Consider the following 16,461-nt stretch of genomic DNA (forward strand, 5'->3'; position numbering starts at 1 on the left):
TTCAGTTCCAATTAATTTAGCTATTTTTAACTTTTATAACCTTTTATTTAGAATGATGGAAACACTTAAGATGCTGGCCAAACATTCCCTGGAAATCCTAGAATACAGAGTATCCCTTTATCAAGGAATGACAGGAGAAAGAAGCTCATTTTACACTTTCAAGGATTTTTGTGCCATATGCTGACAATATTATATTTTAATAATTAATTGTTCATCAAAGGAAAAGATGAAGAACAGGGATGCTAAATTCAAAGTTATTCAAATTGCGAAAATGAATAATGCATGACTTTTATATTAAACACACACTGTATTAAGTAGTCTACATTTCATCCAACTCTGTCTTTCATTTTTAAACATTCTGAACTACAATATGAATAATCAACCAAGGGAAGCTTATTTAGACAGAGAAATACCTTATTTGAATGCAAACTGGAAGTATCCGACTATGATTAAATTTTGGTTATCAATTAGGAAGGTTTCTTTCCTAAGCGTTTGGAAAGTTATAGTCAGCTATGGAAAAGACTATTTCTTGAGGAAAAAGTAGCTTTGCTAATACACAGTTTAAGTAGGACAGGGTGTACTCTATCTAATTTTTCATGGCTACAAGCAATGCTCTAAGTTTTTGTTAATGAATTCCAAAGATTAAAATAAAAATTACCTATAATTGGATTAAAATGACTATTAAAATAGATGATAATCAATTGATTATGGTTTAATAACCTAGTACTTTTGAAAAAGGATTATTCATTTATATCACTTCCATCTAGATGCATGGTGTACTTTTAGCAACTGGAGTCACAAACAGCTTCATGAAAAGCTTAAAGAAAAAGTGACTTAAAAATTCAGGAGTTTATCTCCAGTACATCGCTTCAATATCATATAGAAACAGCAAGTGACGTGAAATTATGTTCCTAAGAGCTTGAGACAATTTTGAAAATAGGATTTGAAAATCAAGTCACTTAAAATTTCATCCTTAAATCACTTACTATTGGTGGTGAATCTGTAAAAAGAATCATTTGCAAGCTAAGCAACAACATTCACTGAATACAGAAGAAATATTTTGTGTATGTATATGCACACGAGTGTGTGTGTATTCACACTAACATTGCTACTAAATTGTAAAGAGCAAAGCTGGAAAAAATATTAAACCTTTCTGCCCTGTTTTCCAAAGCCAGCTCCTAGATCCCATTTTCCTTGCTTGGGACTGGGACGAGTTTTGCCCAGAAGACTGGGGACAGACTGAGCAAGGTGAGGAGTTTACAGGAGGGAGAAACCAGACAAGGTGGGGAACTACATGATCTTCTGTGCGAGAACGAAAACCAAAACAAAAAATAACAAGAGAGCATTTGCTGACAGGTACTAAGAAGAGAACTGGCAGACAAAAGCAATAAAACATCAGTGATAACATCTCTGTTGACCTGCAGATACCTGTGAACCACTGCAATGAATGCTGCAAAAGCCACCCGTGAGCCACCTACTTGTTCTTACGTGTGAACCAGCCTCACACCTGCGCAGGCTCTTCTGCTGCTCCCTGTCCTACTCCATCAGCGCCAGAGCACAGCCGTACACCCAAGCAGAAAAATAAACAAGCAGCAAATCAGAGCCACAGAGATTGGGACCCTAATGATAGGCCTCGAGCCACAGAGCATTCCTCTGAGAAAGCAGCAAGGAAAGCATTGCGGTGGCTGCCACGTCCAGGCAATGTGGACTAGGACATCCACCAAGATGCCCCTCTAATGCCACTCAGCCAATTTTATTGACAGTCAGCAAACAGGGAGCCCTTGTTTACAGCACCAAGGCTCGTAGAAACGCGTTCACTCTAATATTTCCACAGGAAAAATTATCAAGTGCCACAGATTCATTGTTGACAATTAAGACAATGAATGTGACATTTAAACTACTGAGTATTCCCCGGCATAAAAGCACAATATGGTATTTTAACTTGTATTCACAGAAAGGAATTAACAGTCAGCTGGTAATGTATCTGACTTTCTGACACAACAGTGGTGTCTACCTCTTAGTTTTTGTCCCTGAATAGCAATGAAACTGAAACAAGTTCACATGGGCAGACCACACATTATGCTTCCACATTTGCCTGCAAACCAACAAAAAAATTTGCATTCGAGTTTTCAGGTTTACACTAATACAGTAGGAAACATATTTGTTTCTGACACATGCAAACTCTCTTTGGCCAATTTAGGTGGAGAAACGGAACACAAAAATGTAGGACTAAGCAACCTATGATAATACCTGGATGACCAAGTATCTGTTTCGACAACATCAGGTGTAGTCTCCCAACATTACTTTTGTTTACTAGACAAAGAAATATATATTTTATTATTATTATTATTATTTTTTAATAATCCAGTAATACTCAGTATATTCTTTGGATTGGTAAATCTCCCCACTACTTTGCACAAAACCAAGGACCGTTCTTTGCATAACCCAAGCCGAAGTCACAGCACTCGAAGGCACACTTTAAAGAGCTGACCTATTTACACTCTGTATTTGTTAAAGCATCACCACATGTGAGCTAACACCGAGCTGTGCACAATAGTTTTCCCAGCAGAGGAAAAATCAGATCTTGAAACAGATACTGGTGGCAGATCTCCACCAAGTACTGCAGTTTTCAGAAGTTGATGCCAACAAATATTATATTGCAAGAGCTATCAGTTGGATATTTCGACTTCAAGGACTGACTTGCTAAAAATAAATTCTCTGAAATGCTGGAAGGAGATAGCCCTGAATTTTAACCGAATCACTGTGGAATAGGAGGGTTCTTGAGATATTCAGGTAAACAGCATCACAACTATCTGTGATCAAACCCCTTTTCAAATCCAACAGGAACTTGGATCGGAGATCACAAGCAAATAACTATATGCCAAGTCCATTTATATCTCATGGAATGCTCTGGACTTTCATCATGCATTTCTGTAAGAAAACAGGAACTTGGCTGCATTGAAAACAATATCTTAAAATGAGCTTATTTCCAAAATTAACGTATGTGCAATGCCTGATAGGTGGAAACGTTACCCAGCTACACTTTGAATAACTGAAATCTGCAATACCAATATGAAGAGCTTTGAAAGTCTCCCAAATTTGTTAAACAATGTTACTGCCAATTTCATTTTCACAATGAGCCAAGTCATTCTAAAGCTTCTGCATTCAAACATTAAAAAACAAACACACAAAAATAATCAAAAGGACACCATGCCACACACCCACTGAGCCAGAACTTCCAAGATAAAGCAGGCTGCACACCAGAGACAGGGACCAGACACTCTGTGGTGATGTTAAAGATGAGATTACAAATATTATATGTTACTTTAATTGAAGAGATCTTCAAATGAGTACTTGCTGTGTAAATCCAGTATGAAGAGCAGTTTCTGACAGACCTCCGGACCCACTCTAATTCTTGTCGCTTACTGTACAGCTATTACTCTCATTTTTATTTTATTTTTTTAAAGACTACATCCTCTTCTGAATAATGCAAAGAACATGCATGCACAGCATGGCAGAGAGGAGGGGAATGAGAATAAACAGTCTTTACTCAGGAAGCCTGCAGTCTCATTTAACCTGGGACAATTGGTGAGTGATACAAAGAAGAGACGAAAGAAAAAAAAGTCTTCCATGGAAAAAAAACAAACAACAAACAACAAAAAACACAACCTGAACATTTCCATGGCAGGTGCCAGCCTCAGGCTTAATTTTTCTCCTTCCCTCTCTTAAAAGAGATTAATAGGAAAAGGTTTAGCTGGGGAGGAAGAGTCTTAAGTCTGCAAAGAAGTAAAAAAAATAAAGTAAAACAAAATTGGAACCTTTAATGCTTAATTACTGCTGATGCAGGGCTTTGGCATAATGGCTTGTTTCCATTCTGGACTGGGATGAGACTTCTCCAGGTTTCACAAAATCTATCCCAAGGCAGAGGTGCACATGAAGTCAAGGTGAGAGGGGATATGGAAACTAAGAAATACAGAGCAGGCACCACTGACTGGAGGAAAAAGAAACTGAGAGGAGACCTTCAGAGGGGCAGAGGATCCCTGGAGCAAGCTGAACCCTAGCACAGGCAGGGTGAAGTGAGGCAGAGGTGGCCAGAGGAGCATGTCCTTTTCACATCCTCCGGTGGAGCCACAGCACAACTGCACCTTCTCAGACTTCGACGCCCCTTTCTTCTCAGCAAATTGCCTCAAAACCCACCAGCAAAGCACACAACTTCTCCCCATCCCCTGTGCTTTGCTCACATTCATCATTAACCTGAATTCAGCCACATCTTAAATTTTGAGTTCTTATTGCTGCGATCTTCTTTTTGTTAGCCTTAGTTTTTCTGTGCAACGTATTAATTATATGTCAGTTTGCTGGTCTGTGCTCAGCCATGACCAGCACTGCTTTCCACAGAGCAGACAGGTGAAGGACCAGAGATTTCTAAGACTTCCATCATTTTTTCTTTTAAATGACGCAGACCCCTGCGGCTATGCACAGAGCTGCCCTATATAAAGGTGTGAACTTATCACCTCTGCTCTCATCTTCATTTCCCACTTCCCTCCTCCTCGCCTTTGCTCCACAGCAGCCGTGTCCTGGCCCCTTTCACACGGCTACTCTGACTGTGAACACAAGAACAGATCAGAAAACAAAAGAATATACCGAGATCATCCCAGAGGAAAAAAAAAACACAAACCACTCTTCCACATTTCGTTCTCAGTTCAACACATCGTGCTGCTCTTCCTTTGATGGGCTTCCTTGTTCCAAATTGGGTTTCTGCTCTCTTCAAAGTTTTGCTTTAAAAGACAAGGTCCCACGGCAGCACGCCTCACCCTCACCCCTCTCCCCTGCCTTTCTTCTCTGCAACCCCTGATATTTGGTGCAGAAAGCAAACAGCTTGTCAGGTGGCATTATGGTTAAAGTTAAAAACAAAAGAAAAAACCTGTCATGCTGCTAATGGTGTTTTCTTGTTATTATGCCTTCTGGTGTGATAGATCCACAGGGTAACTAACACTGTCTGGATTGCTTCCTTTTTCATGCTGATTTATTTTAACAGGTTATTCACTGCCTTTTGCCTAGGACAACTGGAGAGATGTGTAGCATATTTATTTGCTCCTTTTTTGGTTGTTAAAGCAATTCAGTTTCCACTGTATTTTGGTCTCCCCAGTAGCCCCTGAAGCTCTGGTGGTCACCACTGACCTGCCGCAACACCTCTTGCCCACCTTGAGGGAGACCCAAGATTTTACTCTGCTCCATGCTGAGCTGAAGTTAAGGCACTTTGATGATTCAAAGGCAGAGGGAAAAAAAAAAAAAAACACACAACAAAAACATAAGAATGTTCCCAAACTCCCTTTTAAATAAACAAAGGCATCCCTCTACCCAGCACCCCACCCCACGCTCGCAAACAAGCAACAGATGCCATTGATTCACTTTGTACCTATGCTTTTGATCTGGCTGCACCTTGATTTTCACTGCTCGCTTTTGACAAGGAAGGGAATAAGAGCCCCATCTCTGTGACATTAATAGAGGCTCTTCTGCCGTGGTAATTTATTTGTGCTTCGCTAATAATTTTCTGCTGATCTGTGTAGGTTCTTGTGACAGTCACAGAGAACAGGACAAGTGACAAAACACGGTTTCCATCACCGTGAAAGGTGTGCCACAAGCCTGGGGTAGCACAGGCTCCTGCTCCTCTGATAACTCCTTGCCTGCGAGGTGAAAAGGGACCGAGCACAGCATCCGTGCCCAGCCTGGGCTGGGAGAAATAACTGCTGCACAGCCTCCTGCACCAGGCGCTGCCTTCAGGACTGAAATCAGGGAAGGAAACACCTTTTAGTGCCTTTCAGGCAGCTGGAAAGAACAAGGAAAAACCATCTCTAAGAGGTTTACGCACAAAATGGTACTAAAAGGGGTGAGCCAAAGACAGTGGAGGTGAAGAAAAGCAATGTTTCCGTGTAATAGCTCCACCCTGTTAGGTGCTCCTCTGAGATCTTGCTGAAGCATGAGACAGACAAAAGCTTTTGTGGCCATTTTAATGCAAATCAACTGTGTAAGACATAACCTGGCATTTCATGTCTCTCCAGTTCCCCTGGGGGTAAGATTGCCCTCCCTGAAGCCCTGGGAGCCTGCTCAGTCCTTGCACAAACACAGCTCTGTCCTGCCCCACGCTCCTCTGCATCGCAAGGGAGGGCGAGAAGCAGAAAGAGGCTCAGGGCACCCAGGTGAGCACATCAGCAGCAAAACAGAGGCAGAAAAGTCTGATTTGCAACACCACAACTAGGCCCTGTGTCGTTTGTTACTCAACTATGCACCTTCAACGAAGGACGTGCATCATCCCACCAGCACCAGCACAGCTGGAGGCTCCGCTGGCAGCTTCCGCGAGGAGAGCAGCATACGAAGAGGAGCTAAAAAAGACCCCCAGTGGTTAGAGCTGAAAGACACTGGCAAGTCAGCGTCAGAAAAAGCACATCACACCCGCCTGTGCTCCATCCCTTCTGCGGAGGGAGGACGGCGTGCTCCCAGCTGTCAGTCTCCAGCGGCTCCGCGGCAGACGCGTGCTCACCGCGCACTTCGCGGCAGGGAAAGCAGGAGTGAGAATAGCAGGCACCTCGCTGGCGGGAGGTGTGACAAATCCTTGGCAGAGCACAGAACCGAAAGCAATTTTAAAATCAGCAACAGGCAGCTGACAGCTCTGCAAAGAGCCTCCTCGTCGTTCGTGTGCCTTTACAATGCTCTGCGCGGGCGGCCGCGGGAGTTTGGGAGCAGCGGCGTGACGGGAACGTACTGTTCAGCAGGAAGCTGCGGGGCAAACCCAAAGGCGTGATCGTCGATCCAAACTTCGTCAGGGTGTTTGGGACCTCACTGGTTTCCCTTCCAGCTAAGAAACTTTAAACGGTTGCTCATGTGAAATTAAGCTTAATGGGACATTAAGATTCTAGAAAATTACGCCTGGAGATGAGGAAATAAAGTGAACTCTGAGTAGTAACTAAGCCTGTATTGATTTTTATGCGTACGTTTCTCTGTCATTGTTACTAAGCTGCTGACACTGTGAAGGGCACGATTATTTATGTTCCATCAAATTAGTAAGTAATTCAAATCCATGACAAAATCTCAAGCAAAAATTGCTTTCACTTCTGCAGAAGGGCCTTCTGACACTCGGATTGTTTGCCTACCCTGAAGAAGTGCACTGTAAAAATGTAAGAATTCCACAGAAAACTGAAATGCTACGCAAGAAAAATTAAAAGTGAGATCCTGACTCAACAGTAGCACCCTTACTTGTAACTGAGGGGTGTTTGAGCTGCTGCCATCACAGGGACAGGGCAGCGGGGCTGCTCTGCCCTGCATGGTGCAGAACTGAGTCCCCATATGGGGACAAGTCTTTAAGTATGGCAAGTGGAGAACTGATGACTGTGTGTGTACAATTTCCTTCTTGAAAACTGAATGATTGGGAAGAAGGAGTGACCATGCAGCCCAAACCAGCAAGGATGCTTTGCTGGTCAGAGGGAGAGAGAGATGGAAAAAGAATGAAATCTTACAGAAATAGGGACGTTAAAATGAGTGCATGGCAGGAGCAGTGCCAAGGGGTTGATGTTCTTTCCAGTCAGAGGGTACGTGAGCATTTAAAAGCAAGGTAATTATTTCAGCATTCATATGTATTCTTCATTTCTACAGTGCCTCTGTATTGTCATGACCACCTAAAAATAACATGGGTGTGGAAGAATTATAAAATGCAAAGAAACTTAAGGTTTCCATTTTGCTTTTCTCCAGCTTCTTTTGTTGGATCTTTGCTTGATCCAGCCACACTGTCCAAAAACCACATGAGTCCTCCAGTGTATTTCAGCCAAAAAGTCCGTTGTTGCCTTAGGGTCCCAGCTGAATGCAGCCAAATGGAAGGCAGGACAAGTCTTTTAAGATAAATTCATAAAAATGTGCTCACATAAGATGTAAGTAAATTACATCAAGAAAAGAAATGAGGGTGTCTGGAATTAAAGCTCACATCTTTACTATTATTCTACATAATAACATTAGAAGAGAGATAGGATATAAGAATTCTTCACTGAAGCGTTCCACCAATATTTAAGTTAAAGAGAACAATTTCTTTGAACAACTACTTTGCAGGAGGAAATTCCCTTATGTTACCCACCAAAAGAGCCTTAGAAAAGGCCTTTAATCAGGGCCTTTGAAACAGGAAGGAAAGCAAGATTTTCCTCTTTTTCTTCCTTAATGTTTTTAAAAGGAAACTAGCTATTGAAATATATCAAGCGAATTCCTTTACTTGAAACACTAGTACCCTTCTGTGCATTGTGAGCAAAACAAAAATAAACGCCTTTTATCCACCCAGATTTTGCTGTGGGTAGGCAGCGCCAAGACGGACTAATCATTATGCGGTCAGAGAAATCACAACCTCAGGACCGTGTCACATCCTACCCAAACAATTATTTTTGGGAATGGAATAATACTCTTAGGAGGCATTGGTGTGATTATCCGCTACTGGCTATTACAGCTGCAGCAGAGAGGAGCAAGAGACTGAGCAGAAAAAAAACACGATGAGATGGCTAAAATAGCATAGAGCTTGCAGGGGGTAGTGTCTTGAAATAGAAGGCAGGTAGAAAACAAAGCTAAAAAGAGATCTTGGTCCAGTTAAATGGCAGCTTGACTTCAGTGTCAAATTATGCAGCCACTGAAAAATCTTTGCAGCCCAACTGGTCCTCACTTTATTTTTGCTAGCCTGTTTTGCTACCCAGTGGGAGCTAGATAATAACATCTATTTTTGTGGAAAGCAACAGTTTTTCAGCTGTGTGTGTTGTTTTTATCTCACAGCAGAACACTGCAATTTATAAACAGCAAAACGTATGGAAAATTCTCTAAATGAAGGACTTTATGGTATGTTATCATTTAACCCCTATTTTTCACTTCCATTGGATTTATTAGTGTTCCCAGTTGCAATGTTAAATGACTCTGAAAGTAGGGCAATTAATCCAAAATCCTATTTGTTTTAATCTAACGCTGTCAACTAGTTTTAGGTTTGCAGTCAAGAGAAAAAAATGTTTGTTAAGCTCTACAGCACTAGCTAATGTCTAAAGACAATCCTCTGAAAAGGTGCAAAGATGTTTTATCGCAGCACTATAGATGGGACGGAGATTTATTAGAGTACCTAGCACCATTCCAGCAGATGCCTTTTGAATTATAATGAGATTATTAAAACTTTACAAATCATTATATTAAAACCTGACAAGAGTACTTCTGGAACCGGAGCATCTTGATGTCATTGCTAATGATGCATTACCCGTGATAAGGCTTCAGTAAAATTCCTAAGTAAGAACTGGTTCTAAAAGTATAAAATATATTAATATTTATTTCAGTACCTGCTTTAAGTTCAAGGATAATAGCTTTATATGCATCAGAACAGTCGAATGATCCTATTTATGTCAGCATTAGAAAGATGTTCATCTGCTGCAAAGTTTAATTAATTTTCACAGATAGTTAATTTTCTGTTTCATTATCAGCTCCCTAAATTTGAAAGACAAATAATTTATAAACAAATAGAAACTTCAGAGAGGAGTATTTTTAGAGCAAACAGAAGATAAATAGCAGGAGTGAAGCATCAGCGCTGCCTTCGAAGTACTAATATGAATGATATATTGTAGTAGGTTTTGATTGATAACTTACACATTCTGGAGCGCCGACTGAAAAGAAATAAATTGTTTACTGTTAACCCCAACCCATTTTCAGGTAACAAATGACGACGGTCTTTACCAATCAAATAATGGCTGTAATGCCCTTAGACATCGTGAATGAGCAATGTTTAGGCTCTGCATCCTTCCAGGGGTGACTTGATCCTCTAAGGACAACATTCCTGCCCTTCTCCCCTTCCCAGCAAGAAGAAAGTTTAAGCAGCTACTTACCGTGATGTACGACGCCCTTCAACCCATGGATAATGGAATCCAGTGCTGGATTGTCCCTCTGACTGACCTACATGCAAAGGATACAGGATTGGTTACATCTATTCTGGCATCAGACAGAACAGTCTCAGTTTAATCTTCTAAAGAGAAAAAAAAAAAGATGTTATCTAACAAGCTGCTTAGTTCTCACATTTACAATGGCTCTTCACCAAATGCCAAAGATACATGGTGTAATGAAATAAGTAAGGAAGGTTAAATTAAAAGAAGCATTCTCTGAATTCATTAAAACACCGGCAATACTATCACTCAACAGAACTGTTGAGTGAAAACTAAAAACTTTTTTTCTCCAGCTACTTCTCCTTTCATAAAGGAAAACTGCTGTGATAAACAGAAGTTATCTCAGAACAGTCCATCCCTTACTGATACGGGAATAAATCTGGTGCTGCCACTGCACCCAGTAGAGCTGGACTCCTTTCAGCCATAATGCAGTTGGGCCCTGACATCTTTTTGCTATTCATCTTTTTACATTTATTTAATTTAGTGCCGCTTGGACAGGAGAGAAGAAAAAGAGCTACAGGAGAAGATCAAGAAGCCTCTGAGTTTTGAAAATGCAATTGTCTGTACTGCCAGACCCCAAAACTGGTACTCCCACAATATTTCTTCCACGGTTGGCTAACATCCATGCCCTCTGCAACGAAGAGACCCAGCACCAGGGAGAGGAGGGAAAAGCAGCAGAGTACAAACCCTGTTGAGCTCCACAACTTCAAATTAAACCCATTACCCACTCGCATAACAGCCACAGAATTTACAACCACTCATTATTATTATTAATTTTTATGTTTTAGTTATTTTTAACCTTTTGCATCTTTAGGGATATTAGAGGAAAACAGGCAATTTCTGTGAACACGTCCCATTATCTAAAACACTTGACAATTTACATTGGGAAAATAAATACTGGTATGTGCCTCATTCATGTAGTACTTCTGTCTTTTTTTTGCCACCAGTCAGTTTCAGAAACCTGAATCCTGTTGGCCATTTTTGGATTGACTGCTCCCAGTACAAATACAAATTGACTGCAGAAGAGTTCCTGTACTTCTGCCTGCCCACGATCTCGTGTCGTGAGGAAAAACAGTTTAAACACTTTCTGCTCACAATTTAACATTGAGCAAAGAAGCGGTGGAGAAAAAAGAAGAAAACATGAGGGAAGAACCACTGCCCAGCAGGGAGCACACTGTTGTGTGATGTGCAGAGCTGGCTTGGAGCGCACTCTTAGGATGAGCAACTGCATCACTGACTGCAGCACATCCAAAACTGCATTACTGTAAAAAATAAAATAAAAACACTAATTCTACCTGCCTGGTGGAGGAGAAAACTGGCATCCACTGGCCCAGGTTTCACACCTCTTCCCATCCTTCTTCCCCTTTACGAATAATAAACCTTAGAAACCTCATTATCTTTTTAGTCGACTGCATTGAGGGGAAAAAAAAAAGGCAACTTTCCTTTTTTCCTGCTTATTTGGCCTTTGAACCAAGCTGCTACGTTCAGGACACATTCACATGCTCTTGTCTCCAGAAAAAAAAAAAAAAAAAAAAAAAAGGTTTGTTTTGGTTTGGAGTTTTAAATGGAAATTGAAGATCCTTTTCTCATCGCAGTACTCCAAGACTCGCAACGATCAGGTAGGGCAAGATTCGCAATAAAATTATGAAAGCAGCAGAAGCAGCTTTGAAATATATATAGCTTAGATGATACTGGCAATAATATTATTAGGCCTGAAGGCTGTAAGCTCTTTGAAGCATGAACTTTTATGTGCCCAAAGGGGTGCTCTGCACATTTTGGACTCTGTATAAATAATAATCACAGTATACTGAACCCAATGACCCACTTTGTAAGTTCTGTCTGGCTTCTGGCAAATCAACAGTAAACACTTTAAAAATGCAGAGCTGTTGGAAGACACGTTCCTGCATCTTTTCCATTTATTCAGGTTTCTCCAAGCCATGGCCACCACTAAAGAAAAATCATTAAAAAAGCTACTAGTTATTTAGCATAAGACTGTAAGAATAACTTACACTGGACTCAAACAATGTTTTATTTATTGCTATTTAACTGTAAGTTGTACAGAATTCTATTTTGTTTCCTTTGTTTTTATCTCTGGTGACAGCTACAATCAGTCCAAAGAAAGCAAATAGATGGAAAGAAACCTAAAGGTTAAAACTCTTCCTTTTGGGATTTTCTGTCAAAGTAGATCAATTCTTAACCTCAGCCTCAGCAGCGTCCTTTAATCTGCTGAGGTGGTATGCCTATATAGATCCATCTAAGCAATCTTTTTGATAACATATTCTGCAAATATGTTGTGTTCTCCAATAGCATGAAACCAAGAGTCATGTTACTTCTTTGGGGGTGGGAAAGCATATGCTCCATGCATCTGTAATCATGTTTTCTCCGAGGGTATCAGGAGTGGGATCTCATGTTTCTCTCAAAAATCTCAGGCAAACAAGTACCACTCATGGAGATGTCAGTTCAGACCTGCTTGGGATATAGGCTTACTTTCCTTCCAGATGCTTCCCCCCTTTTTTCCTTGTACTCGCACGCTGTTCTCCCACATCTCGCTATACCCTTTTCAGGATCTTGGCAAGACCAGTAGAAAAGTGCCAAAAAGTTTTCTCATTTTGTGGAATGGTTCAGAATTCAGAGCAAAACTTTTCTTACATCTTTTTTCCTTCAAGTTCTTTAAAAAAAAAAACAAAACTTGTTTTTTTTTTTTCCCCTCCCCAGCTCTTTTTTTTCTGCCGCTGTTCATATAAAAAAGCAGGTTTCTGAAACCCAGAACATCAAGTTCTATCCCCAGTGCTGTATGTCTCTGGTTTAACTGCCCTAGAGCTACCATGCTTGTTGAGATCAGAGATTCACCCATACAAAAATCCTGTCTCTGAAAACAGCTGATGCTCCAAAGAAAGGCCAGGGCAGGGGATACCAACATCTACCACAAACTGTTTTTTTTTCCTGTTATATAATCTGACTTACAGAAGAGTATTTTTTATTATCTTATGGATATATTCTAAAGGACAACAAAAATGAATTCTTCAGGTTGACTTTACACACCACGTTTCTAATGATTTCACATTTCTCAGCTGCAGAGCTGGAGAATGACCATACACCTGTGACTTGGTCATGATGCTTTGGCTTCACCCAACATAGGCCTGCCAAAGCTGGCCAAAGCTTTTCTTTACCTGTGAGACAGGAGCAGTGAGATTCCCCCTCCTCCTTCTGGAGGCTAACACAGAAGAAATGTCACCAGTGAAAATCTCTCAGGCAGAGGAATTTCACAGACAAACACAAACCTGTTGTGCCGCTGGTCATGAGTGCTCTGCACAGCACGGATTAATGGGACAAACAGAAAACCATCCTGAAATTGCCCTAAAATACTCGCAGCACCACCACGACAAATGTTGTTTCCTGAAGATGATGCACTCACTCAAGACTGACTAACACTCTATAGGTCTGCAGGAAACAAGATAAATAACGATTGCTTGCATCATTTATAATTGAACCATGTCTGTAATCCTCTTCAGCACAAACAGGTAGCTGTTGTGCTAAGTGCAAGGGAAAAATAAACACAGGAATATCATTAAGTAGTTTCCTGTGCTGAGAGCTCTCACCATAGGGTAAATATGGAATGAAGATGACATGAGGAAGCAAAAACTTACTTATCATACCCTCTGGGTGACTTCGATACCTGGTGCACATGCTGTTCTGGGTAGAGTGAAGAGCTTGCCATTAATGCCGTGAATAAAAGAGGCATTTGCAATGTAGGAAAAGGTCATGCACAAGTGACCCCATTCTGCAGTCATAAAACAGGGACGTTCTTCAAGTGAAGTCATGGTGGAAATCATTACCCTAGACAGGTTGCATTTACTTACAGCTCCTGCATCTAATGCGGGGACTGAAAAATGATTCATTCCGCAGTTAACAGCAAGGTTGATCAGTCATGAACTCTATTGACAAGAGCGTTAACACCTTTCAGCAGCACAACCTGTTGTCCCTTTGCTTGCAAGCGCTGTTCCTGCAGCCCTGCCCTCGGAGTTAATAGGGCAGGAGGGACGCCAGGGAGCCAAGCTCTTCCTCAGGATAATGCCAACGATGCTCCAGAGAGGGAAGTTCCAGAGGAGGTGCAAGGAGCACGACGAGGACAGAGAGCCCCACAGCTGGGCTGTGACGTACAGCACCAAGCCACAGTGGTGAAGGCAAACTTTATGGACATTACCCTATAAAAAGCCTCTATGTTACCACAGTACTAAGCTCAGCATGTCCTAATGAGTTAAAAACAAGCAAACAAACAAGCAGCAACAAAAGACAGCCCCCCTTCTCTGTCTTTCTCTATCTGTTAAGTAGCCGAAGCTCTCCGCTTGTCTGATCATTTTATGGAACAAACCCAGAACCTCTTAAGTCTCTGATTTCACAAAAATCAGCAGAATTGTAAAGTGTTCAAATTTATACCACATGCTATATAATTTAAACCATATGTTAATTTGTATAAGTAAACCATGACCTGTCTTTCTGCTGGAAACAGTTCTACAAAGCACAAAATAAATGAGTCTCAGGCAAAATTTTCGAGTTTCATTTTTTACTAAAAATAATGAATAAATAAATAAAAAACACAGGAACTTGAGGTAAGCACTGAGGCAGTTGGAAGACCACACTACTACACCAGATGTAATTCAAAGACCCCTGCCCAGAGGGCAAGACTCCCTCCACTCTCTCCTCCCCCCCCATTTCCATTGCGTTGGGTGCCTCTCCAAAACCAGGTTATCCTCTTCCCTCCAAGCAACATGAGAAAGGCTGGGGGATGCACCACAAAACCCTCTAATCATCACTGGTACCAGTCACCCTGCAAAAAGTAGGTGAATATTAATAGCTTGAACAGCTCAAAAGTAAGGAATATGCTTTTCTTTTAAAAATATGTTTAAATAGATCTGCTGTAATGAAGAAAAGGGTGTGGGGAAAAAAGAACAGAAGAAAACCCTTCCAGTCAGAGTGATATGAAATACAAATCTCTCTCTCGTTTCCAACTACAAAAAATCTGGCATTTAGACTTATTAAACTGTCATAAATTTGCAGCAACTGCTTTCAAGCTCATTAAATGGCTCACAGACAGTACTGCAAAGCATCTCACAACCAAGGAGAATGCCATAGCCAGCTATATTGAAAGGTGAAATGACATGCATTTTGTGCAAGTCAGGGGAAAATGAATGGCAACAATTTTGTGATACACTACCTGAGCCTTTCCCCTCAGAATAGTGATATAATTTACTTTTCTCTCCCACTGCAACATTTGGCCCTTGACTTGGAAACTAAATCTTCAATCTATCAAGCCTTACCCATCTGCTAAGTAAAATGGCCAAGACAATCTGCATGCCTTGAATTCGATATAGCCAGCTGCTCCCAGAGCGCCGTGGCATTAACATCCAGAGACCATCCTCTTGTGCTGTAAAGGATGGTGTCTGCCAAGGATGAATGACTACATACTTAACCGTGGCAGCTGAAGCCAGTGACAATGGCTGACACAGAGAGAAGCCAATGTGTCAAATTCTACTTTCAATTTCAATGGTGAAAGTCAGGGGTAATATTCCCCCTAACTGCATGCCTTCAGCTCCCATTCAGCTCGTGCTTAAGATCTACAGCTCGCCCGCCAAATACTCAAGTCTCTGAACACGCTGTACAAACAACCAAGAAAAAAGAAAACTGTTATAAATTAACTAGGTTGCAGAGATTAAATTGTCCTGTAGGGTTTCAGGACAATCAACGTGGTTAAACAATTTATTCTCTTATCAGAGCAGTACTGTTGGACAGACGCCAGTCCTCAAGCTCTATGGCAAAGATATTCACTATTTTAGAACAGAAATGAGAAGAATCCCATTAATTCAAACATTCTGCCACACAATACATATATTTTAACCTCACAGCAACAGGATTTCAAAGAATTCAAGATACAGACAAAAGAAACATACTTTTCTCCAAGGGAAGGTACCTGGCAAATTGCTAGTGAAACCTCAAATTCTTGTCTTTGGGGCCAATTTATTTATTTAAGCTAAGTAACAGTTTGGGTAGGTGCTTCTCCTAACCCTTCTGAGCAATCACACTCCAATCCTGCATGGGTTGGTGGCTCTAAGAAAGGAAACACATCCTGGCTTTGGGTACCCTTTAGCTCTGCACAAATTCCATTGTCTCTCTTCTCTCCCTTTTGAAGCCCACATTTTAAAATCTGGTTGTGGATAAATATCTCATTTCTTAAACACTTCTGAACAAAAGAAAGGGAAAAAAATCAGTCAGATCTGGAACGTGGATGAACAGATAGAGAAAGTTTACATGTGTTTTGGTTTGAAATACAGTAGGATATATTTAATTTGACGTGTTTTTTTTTTTTTTTCAGGAGAATTGATGGGTGAAAAGGGATAGTGGACAAAGCTGCAGCACGCTGAGTTATCTATGAAGGCAAAAAAATGCCTACAGAGCTCCCAACACGATGATAAGCCAGATTTGGTGCTCTGCGTATTTTTCACCTTCACAAGCACCAAATGATCCAGGA

General features: G+C 41.0%; 1 protein-coding gene across 3 annotated transcripts in view; it reads right to left on the reverse strand.

The window, feature by feature from the left end:
• PTPRG (protein tyrosine phosphatase receptor type G) overlaps positions 1 to 16,461 on the reverse strand; it is a 398,462-nt gene that overhangs the window by 101,680 nt on the left and 280,321 nt on the right. For all 3 annotated transcript variants that reach the window (XM_068694010.1, XM_068694009.1, XM_068694011.1), the window contains one exon: positions 9,882 to 9,948. In XM_068694010.1, the coding sequence (XP_068550111.1) occupies positions 9,882 to 9,948 (67 nt within the window). The remainder of the gene's footprint in view (positions 1 to 9,881; positions 9,949 to 16,461) is intronic.

The sequence above is a fragment of the Anas acuta genome, chromosome 11 (assembly GCF_963932015.1).
Source record: "Anas acuta chromosome 11, bAnaAcu1.1, whole genome shotgun sequence".
Taxonomy (NCBI): Eukaryota; Metazoa; Chordata; class Aves; order Anseriformes; family Anatidae; genus Anas; species Anas acuta.